At 45.4% G+C, this 12,348-nt stretch overlaps 1 protein-coding gene across 1 annotated transcript in view; it reads right to left on the bottom strand.

The window, feature by feature from the left end:
• Abca1 (ATP binding cassette subfamily A member 1) overlaps positions 1-12,348 on the bottom strand; it is a 121,797-nt gene that overhangs the window by 43,806 nt on the left and 65,643 nt on the right. The window contains exons 9-17 of the mRNA XM_031377412.1: positions 10,176-10,416; positions 7,807-7,946; positions 7,351-7,467; positions 5,338-5,535; positions 4,432-4,637; positions 3,709-3,885; positions 3,045-3,267; positions 1,221-1,442; positions 48-252 (exon numbers count right to left, since the gene is read on the bottom strand). Of these exons, the coding sequence (XP_031233272.1) occupies positions 48-252; positions 1,221-1,442; positions 3,045-3,267; positions 3,709-3,885; positions 4,432-4,637; positions 5,338-5,535; positions 7,351-7,467; positions 7,807-7,946; positions 10,176-10,416 (1,729 nt within the window). The remainder of the gene's footprint in view (positions 1-47; positions 253-1,220; positions 1,443-3,044; positions 3,268-3,708; positions 3,886-4,431; positions 4,638-5,337; positions 5,536-7,350; positions 7,468-7,806; positions 7,947-10,175; positions 10,417-12,348) is intronic.

Genomic DNA, 12,348 nt, shown 5'->3' on the forward strand with positions numbered 1-12,348 from the left:
CCCCGCCCCCATCAGTTAGCCAAAGCAGTATGGAAAGCTTGGGTTACCTGGAAAGACCGCTTCGATATACCACGTCATCACACCATAGAGAAAGGTGTCAAAGACCATCATGGACACTGCAGTGGTGAGATTGAAGCCGTCCTCCTCCACCGGGCTCTCAAAGAGATTGTCCCATTGGACCCCAATGCCTTGCTCCTCAAAAAGGGCGAAATACTCACAGCCGAATCCAAAAGCCACAGGAGACAGCAGGCTCTGAGAGAAAGAGGCAAGAGGAACTGATCTACGTATGTCCTTGCCTCTCTCATTTTTTCCTCTTCTGATGTAAATTCCACCTTGAGAAGTCTGACTTTGCAAATTACATCAATTAGAAGGCCCGTAAGTACTCTCCTAGAGTCCCTTTGGAGAAGCGGACTCTCTTGCAACATATAAAATGATTTCATTTATAAGCACTCATTATGCAGACACGGTTCAGAAATGTATGCATGAGAGCAGGTGAGACTTTAGAACTGTACGCTTCCCAAGATATTACAAGGCTCAACGATCCTGTCCCCTGTCCAGCCTCATACTGACATTCATCAAGGACTTTTAACACTGATCAGTCATTGAATATTCAAGATCAGAGAAGCTGCTTCAAGGCTTTTACATCTAAGAGACTCAAGCCTTCCGCACTTGGAGCATGCTGAGAGCCTAATATCTTATCAGCGACCCAAGAGGGCAGGTAGTGAGTGGCTCTTATTGGTGTTCCCACATGCTTAAAGGCTACACACCTACATTTCACAAAAGACTAAAATGTCCCGGTCAGGGATTTGTGGGAGGGTAAGTCATGTTTGGTTTTGTTCAGTCTGGAAAATATTACCCAAGTCAAACAACACAATGGATACAAGAAAGACAAGGGACATGAATGAGCCATTTGTGGCCTCAAGCTGTCCATGGACATGACTTTGCTGTGAGCTTTTATGGCCAAAGAACTAGAAGATAAGGGGTGGACATGGTATCTACTGCCTAAACTAGATCCATTCCCCAATGTCATGTATCTCCAACCAATTTGAGGCACAATCTGATGATCTCTGACAAAAATCAAATCCAACCAGTATTTATTCTAAGGGCAAAGGAAAACAATTCAGTAAGAGGGGAGAACAAATGGATTATCCAGCTCCCTGGGGAGGTGGGGGGGTGGACACCAGGACTACAACCTCTGCAGAGAGACATGAGTGACTTACAGCAAAGATCTTGATGGAGAAGCCCACGTAGTCCTGCCATGCTACACACAGCACATAGGGCAGGTACAGTGTGAAGTAGATGATGCCCCCACAGGCTGCTGCCAGGTTGGCACGAGAGAAGAGTGTGCTAATGAGGAAGCACTGTAGAATGGTCACTACGGCAAACACGGACAGGAAGACGAACACCACGCTGGGGTCACTATAGGGCAGCAGGTTTCCTAACTGGAGAGGAAGAGTCTGGATAAATGTGTAGCCTTGGCAAGCCCGGTCACTTACATGATCTTAATGCTGGTTTTTACACATAATTCTTTCAGAGCTAATGCGGGGAAACCATGCTGCTTGATTTTCTGATGAGGAAATGAAGCCCAGGAGAAATAACTTACTGGAGAGACTACGCATGAAAAATCACAGCAGAATTATGGCTAAGGACAAGGTCTGGGACTTTCTACTTGAATCTTAGTGGATAATTTTGTTCTCTGTCTCTCACAGAGATCAAGGAATTTGGCTTCTCCTTGTCTAAGGACAACTATTGCCTCTAAGAAAAAAGTCGTGTGAGACAACAGCCCACGCATCCTTTCTCTCCAAAAGCCTAGGGAAAAGGCCAGGCAACCTGAACTTTTCCCTGGTAGATACAAAGTCTTCCATTCATACTCTCATCTATAGTGTTGTGGATCTTTTGAGCTCTGAGCTCATCGGTAGTCACTGTGGACACTGAACCAAGCCCTGTCAACACACAGCTGACTTAAGTCAGTTCCCACACACTGGCCACAGGGTCCCTACCCTTGTCACAAGGCTTAGGTCCTTGCCCTCAGATACCAGAGCATGAGAAAAGAGTTTGTTTCAGAACACCATGCAAATAAATCTTGGTTCTGGGATCCTTGTGTGCTTTAGTGAGGCTCTGACTTTCCCTGAGCACTTAATGGGTTATTGTAGGGAGGATATGCTGGGGCAATTCACAGCATGTCCTCTGACCAGTGCTTGGCATCAGTGAGTGCTCATATGTAATATATTGTGCCTGGTATTAGGACGAATGTTACATTCTCCTGCTTTGCTCTCTTGCTTTCTTACAAAACACTAACTTTTATAAGAGGCATCTTCGTATGAAATAACTGTTGAAGCAAAAAAGCATAAGAGTAGAATTGTGTGTGAGGCAAAACCTCACTGCCCAGACTCAACTTTAAGGGGTAGGGAGGGCTTACTAGATTGCAGGTAAGAGACAATCAGATGTTAGTACCTCTGTTGTCATAGCTAGGAGAGCCAACAGGCCCTGGAACACCCCTTCCCTGGTGAGTCCCATGAGCCTCCATCCAGTGACTGGCTCAATGACAGAAACTCTTGGACAAACTGTATGTTCTCCAGAACATCCCACTGGGCTGTTGAATCATGGCTCAACTCCTCCCTCTGCCTAACCCAGCACATGCTCCATCCCTCCAGATACTAATCCCTAATAATTATCCATATTCCAAAGTCTGCCTCAGCCTCTCCCTCCAGAGAGCCAAACCTTTAACAGCATCTGCCTTTCTGACTGTTGAGTTTACAAACTTGGAAATAACCCCCACCCAGTACCCCAAAGGATAAACTCCCGAGTACATAGTGTGGTACATGTAAATTCATGCTTCTCCAAAAGCATGAGCCCTGGGTTCTAGCTACTTAGCTACTAATTAACCCAGTGGGTTGACTGGCACAAGCCCTTACCCCTCCCTGGCTTTCCCCAATCCTGAACAGAGGGAAGCCCACATGATGCAGAAAACCCTTTACACTTTAGCTAGATTATTAGGCTGGTCAAGAGTTCCTTGTCAAGAAGAGTAAGTGAGTCCACCTTACCTTCAGGATGACCACCAGCAGGCCAGCACTCACAAGCAGGGGGATGAGACTGCTAATGAACCAGCTAAACCAGAGGATGCCATTGTCCAGGCCCATGATCCGCATGGTCTCCTTCAAGCGAGCCTCCTTCTCATAGACAATGCCCTTGATGATCACAGCCACAGAGTAGATCCAGGCCAGAGTCATGAAGAGGGGCATTGAACGGCTCATGACCCGCAGAAAACTGGAGGCACAGAGAAAAAGGCATGGGAAAAATAAAAGTGTAAGCCCAGCATCAACCCAAGGCTTTGCATACTAGAGGAAAAAAAAAAAACACATCAGGGTCGGCCCACTGAATTCTCAAATGACCAAATGTCTCATTAGCAGTAGACAGACATGAGACTTGGGCTTTGAGAGTATAGCCATGCAAAATTTCTTAAGGGGCTTACTTTTATAACTAGGAAGCGGTTAGGGTGATAATAAGGTAAAGGTAAGTTACTTTACTAAGTACTAACCATGAAGGGCGGGTGCAGAATCCTACTTGGGCTTTTGCTAAAGGTCAGTGTCTCTAGGATCTCCTATTTACTTGCTTTCACCCTCACACCGTGAAGAAACATGCACATGCACACACTCTCCACAAGGACCTGGTTATCTAAGGAAGATGTTGGCCTGTCGGTGCACTCACATGTCATCCACATAACAGGGGTAGGGCATCTGTTGCACATAGACACCCGTTTTCTTCTCAGTTCCTGTCAGCACTCTGATGATGGCCTGTTCCACCACATCCTGCAAGTAGGCGAAGCCGCCCCAGACATAGCGCATATCTTCAAAGGGGTCAGCTCGGGGACCAGGGTCCCAGTACCTGAAACCAAACATCAGCTGATGAAACACTCCTACAAAGCACACTCTGAAAAATCCAATTACCCACAGTTCCCCCACCCCCACTTCCTCGGACACTCTTTCTAATTTTCTATCTCTCATTCTTTATTACAGTTGACAAGTACATAGATTCTTAGATATAAACAATCACAATGGATAGACTCCTTATGGGGCATATTTTTCTTTTCTCTTTTCTGGTGACTAACATTGCATTTGATGGACATACTGGAATTTCCTTATCGGTTGCCTGCCTCTTATAAAAATATGTATAGCTAGCATGGAGACCCTATCAGCTTATTTTTCTTTCTCCTGACTTTTAAGTCCTTTAGGTTAGTCTTTGGAACAGGACTGTGTAAACAGAAAGAGTAATAATTTATAGCCTTTGAATAACAGTCCCCAGCAATGGAACTTTACTGAAGCCATGCTGCGGCCGCTTTGTTGTTGACCTTCCTTAATCCAGTAGTACCACCAATTACAAAAGTCATCCAAATCATGTTCTTGAGCTTTGCAAGACTGTGTTTCAACTTACCCATCCTTGATCTTATTAGTTCTCTCAACGTTGTCAATGTCCATCCGGATCTTGTACTTTACATGATGGGGCAGCTCCGCACTACCAGGAGTAACGCCTGTGAACACGATACCAGCCCAGAACTTCCTCTCATCCAGCAGTTCCATGGACTTGTTGATGAGCCTGACTTCTGTCGGGATGGGCTCCAGCTTGTTCAAGTTGACACACTGACAGAGAGAAGGAAGCCTCATTAGAACACTGGAAACCAGAAAGACAAGTGGTAGCCAGAACTCAGCTTCCTCCGAGAGGCAGGAACTAGCTGCTGGAATTCTTAAGCTGCACCACCTACCCATCTCTAAAGTAGTTCTCCAGGTTTCAGCCAAGCTTAGAACTGAGATTTAAGTGAAATACTGAAAGGTACTTGCTGTTTTGTGTGAGGGAATTATTCTCTTAGCAATTTTTATTCTCTTAGCTACATGGCTTAGCAATGTTGAGTCACAGCATCTAAGCAACTAAAAATCAGATCAGAAAAAAACATTCTAGTCAGCCCTTTTCCTTTCCATCATTTTTAGGATTAAAGAGTAAGAGTTTTATCAGTCCCAAATTAGATTAGATAAGTTTCGTAAATAATGCCTTTATAATATTACAGTTTATTATCCTTAGGATCTAGAATATCAAAACAGAGAAAAAGCTAGAAGAGATAACAGAAACACTGGAGTCAATCTGAAACAAATCTAGAAGTAAGCCTATTCGATCATTAGGCTATTCATCTGGTGTTTATCTTGCTTACCAGGCCTGCAGGACATAGCTGTACGTGACACCACACATTCATTCTAAGCTCTCCTTCTCCCTATAACTTTATTGCAACAGCTCAAAGGGAAAAAAGGCCCTAGTCTTTGCTAAAGCGTATGCACAGTAGACCCTCACCTCCATGAATCGAGATATTGTCTGAATTGCCTGGTTGGTCTCATTGAAAGCTTCTCTCCATGTATACACAGAGCCATTTGGGGACTGGACATCCTCCGGGTTCTTGGCCAGAAATGCCATGATGTCTTGGGCAGTCCAATCTAATCCATCCAACGTCTGTTCCCAGAACTGGTCATTGCCTCTGCTGTCTAACAGCGTCTGTCATTCCAGGAAGGACACGTGAACAGTGATCATCAAGTTCATGGTAATGAGCACATTTGACAAAGATTGAAGTCTGACATGACTGATGCTGGCCAAGACTAAGTGAGAAGCTGAGACACAAAGTCAGACCTCTGACTTCAAACTTCCCACTGTACCAGACAGCTCAGGTTGTTTTAACTCTAACGACAGTTAATAGTAGTGTGCTGAGGGATCTAGAGGCACCAGAACTGACACAACTCCACAAGGGTGTGGCTTTGGTACGGCCCATCTCACAAATAGGAAAATGGAACTTTGAGGATATTAAGGTAGCTAAGGAGCTTTCGGGAAAGCAAGGCTGGAAAACAGGCATTGATTCCAGCATACCCACTGTACTGTATTACCCTCTCTTTTGAGATAGGGTCTGATGATGTCAAATAAAAACCCTGTCTCTAGACTCAGCCCACTTTTAATGCTTAGTTTAGGGAAGTAATCCTCCTGGTCAATCCAAATAAAAGATGGTCTTTCCTAACTCTAGGACCTAGGGATCATGATGAGGAAAAGAAGACCTGCTTCCCATCAGAGTTTGAGATCATCTGGGGCATATAGTGAGTTGCACACAAGTCTGAATTACACTGGGAGACCCTGCTTTTTGTTTTGTTGTTTTTAAAAGGTGTAGGGAAACATCTACATATGCCCAATTCAATTAAAATTCTCTTAAATCCCTTTACTGTCAGATACAGAACAATCCCAAGAGGTAGTAATATGGATGCCAAGGAAACAAGGCCTAGGGTCCGTGCTGCAGTGTGTCCGGTGGGAGCATCCCACGAATCCCTCAGAAGAGAAAGACTGGAGCTCACGGGAGAACAATGCACCACCAGTGTCAACTTTCGCCATGACTCGGCATGAAAGCACATGGCTGTTGCTCTTGACTGTTCTCACCCACGTCCCGCGCGTACAAAGGCTCCAAGTTAAGCATTCTGCACGGTGTAACGGCACTGGTGCGTGAAAGGAGACTCTGGTTCCTTCATCTCCAGACGCTCTTTGATCAGTAACCTGTCCCCCAAGGGGACCAGGAGCACCCCTAAACTCCCAAAGAAGTACACAGCCTCTAAAAACCCAGCAACCCTAAGGGCACAAAGGTTCAATTCCAGTAACCTGGCAAAAATCCTCCCATGCTTCTTAACGGCAGAAGAAATAAAAGGAAGTGGCCTTCCTCGCCATGGCAACAAGACTTGGTCTAATGATCCTGGCTGAGACTGGGGCCCAGATGAGGTGGTTAAACGGCTCTCCTGCTGATGCAAAGGAGACACTGCATTCTCAGGCTGCTCTCCCTTTGATCCTTCCTTATGTCTGGAGCATGCATCCCTTTCAAGTGGCTCCTACATGTTAAGTGCCATTTCCTCCACTCCACAGCGGTGGGCTGAGGAGCTAGACTCTCTCTGAGCCTGGAGTTCCAGAATCCCTGACCTGTCTGCATGCCTGATCATGCTTCTGTTCTCATACCTCCTTCTGAGACATGGCATACTGCTCCTACCTCAGTGACTAGAGCCCAAATGAAAAGACTCAAGGGTCCTGCAAGCACCAAACTCTACTCCATTTCTGCTCTTCACCAGGTTTTGTGCAGAGCTGCTACTGGACCATGAGGGGCAGCGATGCTGGCATACCCAGGGCTATCGCTGCACTGAGGCCTTTGCTTCTACAGAAGCGTTGGCTGTGTGGCTTCAGCTCATCTCAATTGCTTCAACTGACAGAACTGCTATCTCAGGGATTTCTGGGAAGATGTCCAGAAACCTTTTCAAGATCAAGCGAGCAAAGCCGAGGACAGTAGCTCACCCGGACAAGGTCCATCTCTTGGCTCTTCTCCATGAAGGTCCAAATTTGGGGGCTGAGTTCTTCCCACATGCCCTCCAGGTCATGGAACACAGCCAACTCCTGAAAGGTCTTATTGACCTAGAATCAAGTAGGGAACCAGGATTCATACAAATAGAAGAGAGGCAGAGGCAATGAGCATTCCAAGATTCACTAAAAAACACCACCCATTACAGACCTCTGCCCAGTCCTTCCCCTTCCTCAAGAAATCCCTCCTATAGATATAATTCAAACACTCAGGGCTGGGGCTCTGGCTCCCGAGATTACATGTGGATTTGTTGTGGTTTGTTTTGTTTTTAAAAAGCCCCATTATGGCCAAGAGTAAACTCGGCAGACTCCAGATATCTGAAGCTGCCTTCACTTCTTACCCCTAATTCTGGGGAGATTATGGGGACAGAGTCCTAAGCCTGGACAGCTTACCTCAGCCATGACCTGCCGTGTAGCTGGTGTGTCAGGTGTATAGAGAATCTTTCCAACAAGCAGTGGCTTGAGTGCCTTCCAAATAATTCGAGAAAGAGGACTAGACTCCAAGTTCTTCATCAAATCATTGCAATAAGGAGCTACAAAGAAGACAGAGGACAGACAGGAACTTCTATATCATGGCCAGTTGCCAACAGAAACAGAAGATTTGGGAGCCCAGAAGCCGGTGCAAGGTGCAGATCCCCCTCCTGCCCATCACCTAACAGTCATGCAGCGGATAACTTCCTCAGCTGAGCCTCAGTTTGCTCCGCTGTAAAACGAGAGTTTGAAAGTTCGTAACATCCACTTGGCAGAACTATGAAGAGCATTAGATGGGGTATTTCCAGTGAGGTCTTTACTTGACCTCAAAATCATCAGGCCCTCTCTCAGACTCACATCTGAGCTGATCTAAAGGAAAGTTTTGGCTATGCATGTGCCATCCCAACTCTAGCTCCACACCCTTATGTCAGCCCTCACAGTGCTTTTCACTGGACCCAAACAGGATGCTTCCTGGGGAAGCCAGAGGACTGCATTTAGACTTTAGTATCAAGAAAAAGCCAGGCATTTCCTTAGAAATTAATAGATCCTATCACAAATAGTATTTATAGTTAATAAAAATTCAAAACTGAAATATCCAAAGTTCAAACAGACAAAATGGGCTATGCTTAGATACCATGAAACTTCTCGAAGCTGCTTGATAAAAAAGTGAGAAAATGATAATAAAGATAATGCGTCCAGGGGCAAACTAGAAATGATTCATGACCTCACTCATGGTATGCAAGCACTCTATCGCTGTGTTCTGTCTCCAAAGCCAGAATTATTTCTAAAGGAAACAAGCCCTCAATTCTATCTGTTGTGTAAACAAGAGATGCCCTTGGATCGATCTGGAGGCTTGGAAGAAAACATGGCTTCATAAAACTGCCTACACCACCATCTTATAAAGCAACTTGTAAAGTTCTAGAGAGCTGTGCCCCAGACGGCACAGGCTGTGTGACAGCCACACGTGAAGCTGTCTCACTTCTCGCCTGTGGTTGGAAATAGGGAATGGTGGCATATTCAAGGCAAAGAGGCCATTGTTAGAACTGTAGCACTGGACAGATGCTGCATATGACGAGGCGCAGGACACACCACCTCTAGATAAAGAGTTACAGGATTCTTTACCACCCAGAATGTCTGGGTTTGATGGTGTATACATGCCACCATTAATAAGATAGTTCACCTGAAAAAGCCAGGAGGGTTTGGGCTTGAATCCCAGATCCTGGGGATTACCTAGGAATGCAGCTTTAACCAAGACACTTAACCTCTGGGCCCATGAAATCTAAGGTTCCAGAACCTTTCTTGCAGGGTTACTGTGAGAATCAAATAGGTAATTTAAACAGAATGCATTATGCATAGGAAATTTTGCTTTAATGTTAGCTTTTCTTGTAGTTGTTGTAATTGCTATTATTACCATTATTCACTTTTAGGTGTTTATTGTAAAGCTTACCTCACAGGAATATAATAATAAAATTATAGCTATAATTATAATGATTATACTATTTTATAATTATTCTATTTTATAATAATATACTATTATATGATAATTATGATAATTAAAATAATATGAAATTAAAATATCTCATCATTTTTAAGTTTTCTGGCTTCACTCAGGTATTAGTGAACAACAAAAATGATCCGTATTTTAAGAATACAACCTGCTGTTCTGATACACGTATCTGCTATGATGTGATTAACACAACCTAGCCAAGCTGATACACGTATCTGCTATGATGTGATTAACACAACCTAGCCAAGCTGATTAATATCTCCGTCACTTCGTGTAGAAGCCCACTGAATCTGTGCAGTAACATCAAGACGAACTCCCTTACCAAGTTTACAGATATAACACAGTGTTACCACACCTTCCCTACACTGTCCATTTCCTCTCCTGCATTATACATTCTGCACAAGTAAATTTTGTACTCTAACCAACCACCCCATCCCTCTATTGCCCCCAGCAACCTCTTTTCTTACCTGCTTTGTGTAGCATTTTTTTTTCTTTTAGAGTCCACATATGAAAAGAACTGGGAAGATTGGATATCAATCACTCATTCATCTTTTGGGTATTGTTACTAAACACGTGAGAAAGACTAGGCCCTCTATTCAAAGAACTGAGAGTGATTCCTTTATCAAGGACTTTGTCCTCGAGGAGCAATGTCATGAGAGCAAACAGAGAGGACAACCTTTGCAACCACACAGAATAAAGGAAGCCATGACGACTGGGTGACACAGGATGAGCCCAGACCTAAGCTTGGGATGAGGATGCGGCTTTGGTCTACACGGCCACTCACTTGTAGAATTGTCATAGAAGGTGTCCATGTCTTCCTCGGTGCCATTCCCTCCAAAGAGGGCTTTGTAGTTGTTATCCTCATACCAGTTGAGGGACTTGATCTTCAGGCCCCCACCCTCCGGGTGACCACACACGATGCGGGACACAGCCTGGTATATCTGGGTGGAGGAGCTGGAGCTGTTCACGTTGGTCAGAAACATCACCTCCTGCCGCATGTCGCTCCAGCTCTTTGTGCTGAACAGCTGGTGTCCGGGTGGGAAGGGAAAGGAGAGAGAGCAAGGGGCCCAGGGAAGGATGGGAACAAGAGAGAAACAAACACTTGATTTTCTTAACCTAAAAGCAATGTTACAGAACATACAGTGTCTAACGTTAACCTTAAAGCCCTGCGGTGATTAGCCAAGGCCTTCTTTCCTCTACCTATGGTGCTGGGACCTGCAGTATCTTCTTATATAGTCATCCCCAATTGGTGGCTCCCCCTAGCACCTGCCTGAGGAGAATTCCTGCCCATTCTCCTTCACCATAGCTCACACTGTACACTTTCTCTGTGACTTGCCCTTGGCTCACAGGGAAGGGTAAGCCTTTTCACTCATCTTCCAGGCCAAGAAGAGCAGTTGTGCTTGAGGTCATTGTGTGAACAAATGGACCAGTACCGTGTGGTCTCCATCTGTTGCAATGCCCGCCCCATCCCTTTATTCTGCCTTCAGCCTCTTCCTCAGTCCAACAGCTAGGATGTAGTCATTTGCAAATACAAAGCCACACTAAATACCCTCTTTTAACTCCTCTGGCTTCCTTCGTGGACCTTAGGGCATGCTCTCAAGCATGCCCATTCCTGTGATTTATATCTGCTGCCCTTCTATGCAGAGTGTCCTAACTTCTCTAGGAATACAGCAGCTCTGTCTTTGGAGTCTACTCACCCCACTCTCTTTAAAATGCCATCTTATCACTCTTCCTACCTCTCTTACATGGTTTATTTTTTTTCTTCACTACACAGATGCCCATGGTCACATCATCAGCTGGACCCATTTATTTCTGACCTCCACCCTTCTGTGAGCTAAATGATGGTGGTGAGGTGACTGCGCTCACTGGAGAGTTGCTATAGCTGGCAAGGGCAAGCCCCTGGCCTGTGCTATGTGTGGCTGCAATCCCCCCTCCATTCTGCTTCTCACTCTTGTCTTGTACGCCTTCTCTCTTACCCACATATGGCATGAATGTCAGCTCTCACTCATGCTCTCAGCCCCACTGTCAGGTTGGCTAATGCACACACTCTCTGAGGCTCTCTGGTCTACTGCAGTCATCACCAGAAGGAGCAAACCAGAACATAAGCTGCAGAGTTTAGAGGCCTCCAATTTCAAGCTACACTGAGATCAATTAACCCTCTAGAAGACTGTGGGCAAAGTATCTGATTTTTCTGAGCCCCATTGCCAACTGTGAAATGGGTACCATAAGAGGTGCCTCACTGGACCATGAGGATGAGCCAGGCATATGAAATCTAAGAGTCGCAATCCATATGTGATACCTTGTCTTTTCCTGTCAACAGTTGGGCTTTGAACATAGCAACTAACTTTCTTTCTAAACAAGGACCAAGCAAATGCATTTCTTTATTGTTACTCGGAGAGAGCACTGAGTGACATGTGACTAAACTGGCTTGAGGGTGATCTGTTGGGAGAAGCAGATGCCCATCGCTGATGCTGGAGCAGGGGTAAGCAGGTTCCAAGAGACAGTCAAAAAATGTACACAGTACACAGGCAGAATTAAAAGCAGGTACAATGAAAGAAGAGAAACTTGCTGGAATAAACCCTGAATTGACAGGTACCATCCCTACCCCCCACCCACCTGGCCACTACTACACCCACTTTGCTTTCTCCAGGAATATTCAGCAGAGAATGAGACAAGGAGGGGACCCTCCAGAGCAGTGCCAATGCACAAGGCCCTGTGGAAATCGACAGGGACTTGTAGGGCACTTTCTCTTTCTTCCCTCTGGCAGAATCGCAACTGGTCCAATTTCTCGACCTATCCAAAGGTCACTCACCCTCTCTAACAGAGGAACCAATAACAGGCTGGCAAAGTCTGCTCCTAAAGGGGGAGGGGCAGGAGAGCGAAGCCCCTCTGTCAGAGATGGCTGAGCAGAGTTGCAATAACTGAAAGGAAGAAAGAAAGACAGACGGGGGGGGGGG

This window comes from Mastomys coucha, unplaced genomic scaffold, assembly GCF_008632895.1.
Source record: "Mastomys coucha isolate ucsf_1 unplaced genomic scaffold, UCSF_Mcou_1 pScaffold18, whole genome shotgun sequence".
Lineage (NCBI taxonomy): Eukaryota > Metazoa > Chordata > Mammalia > Rodentia > Muridae > Mastomys > Mastomys coucha.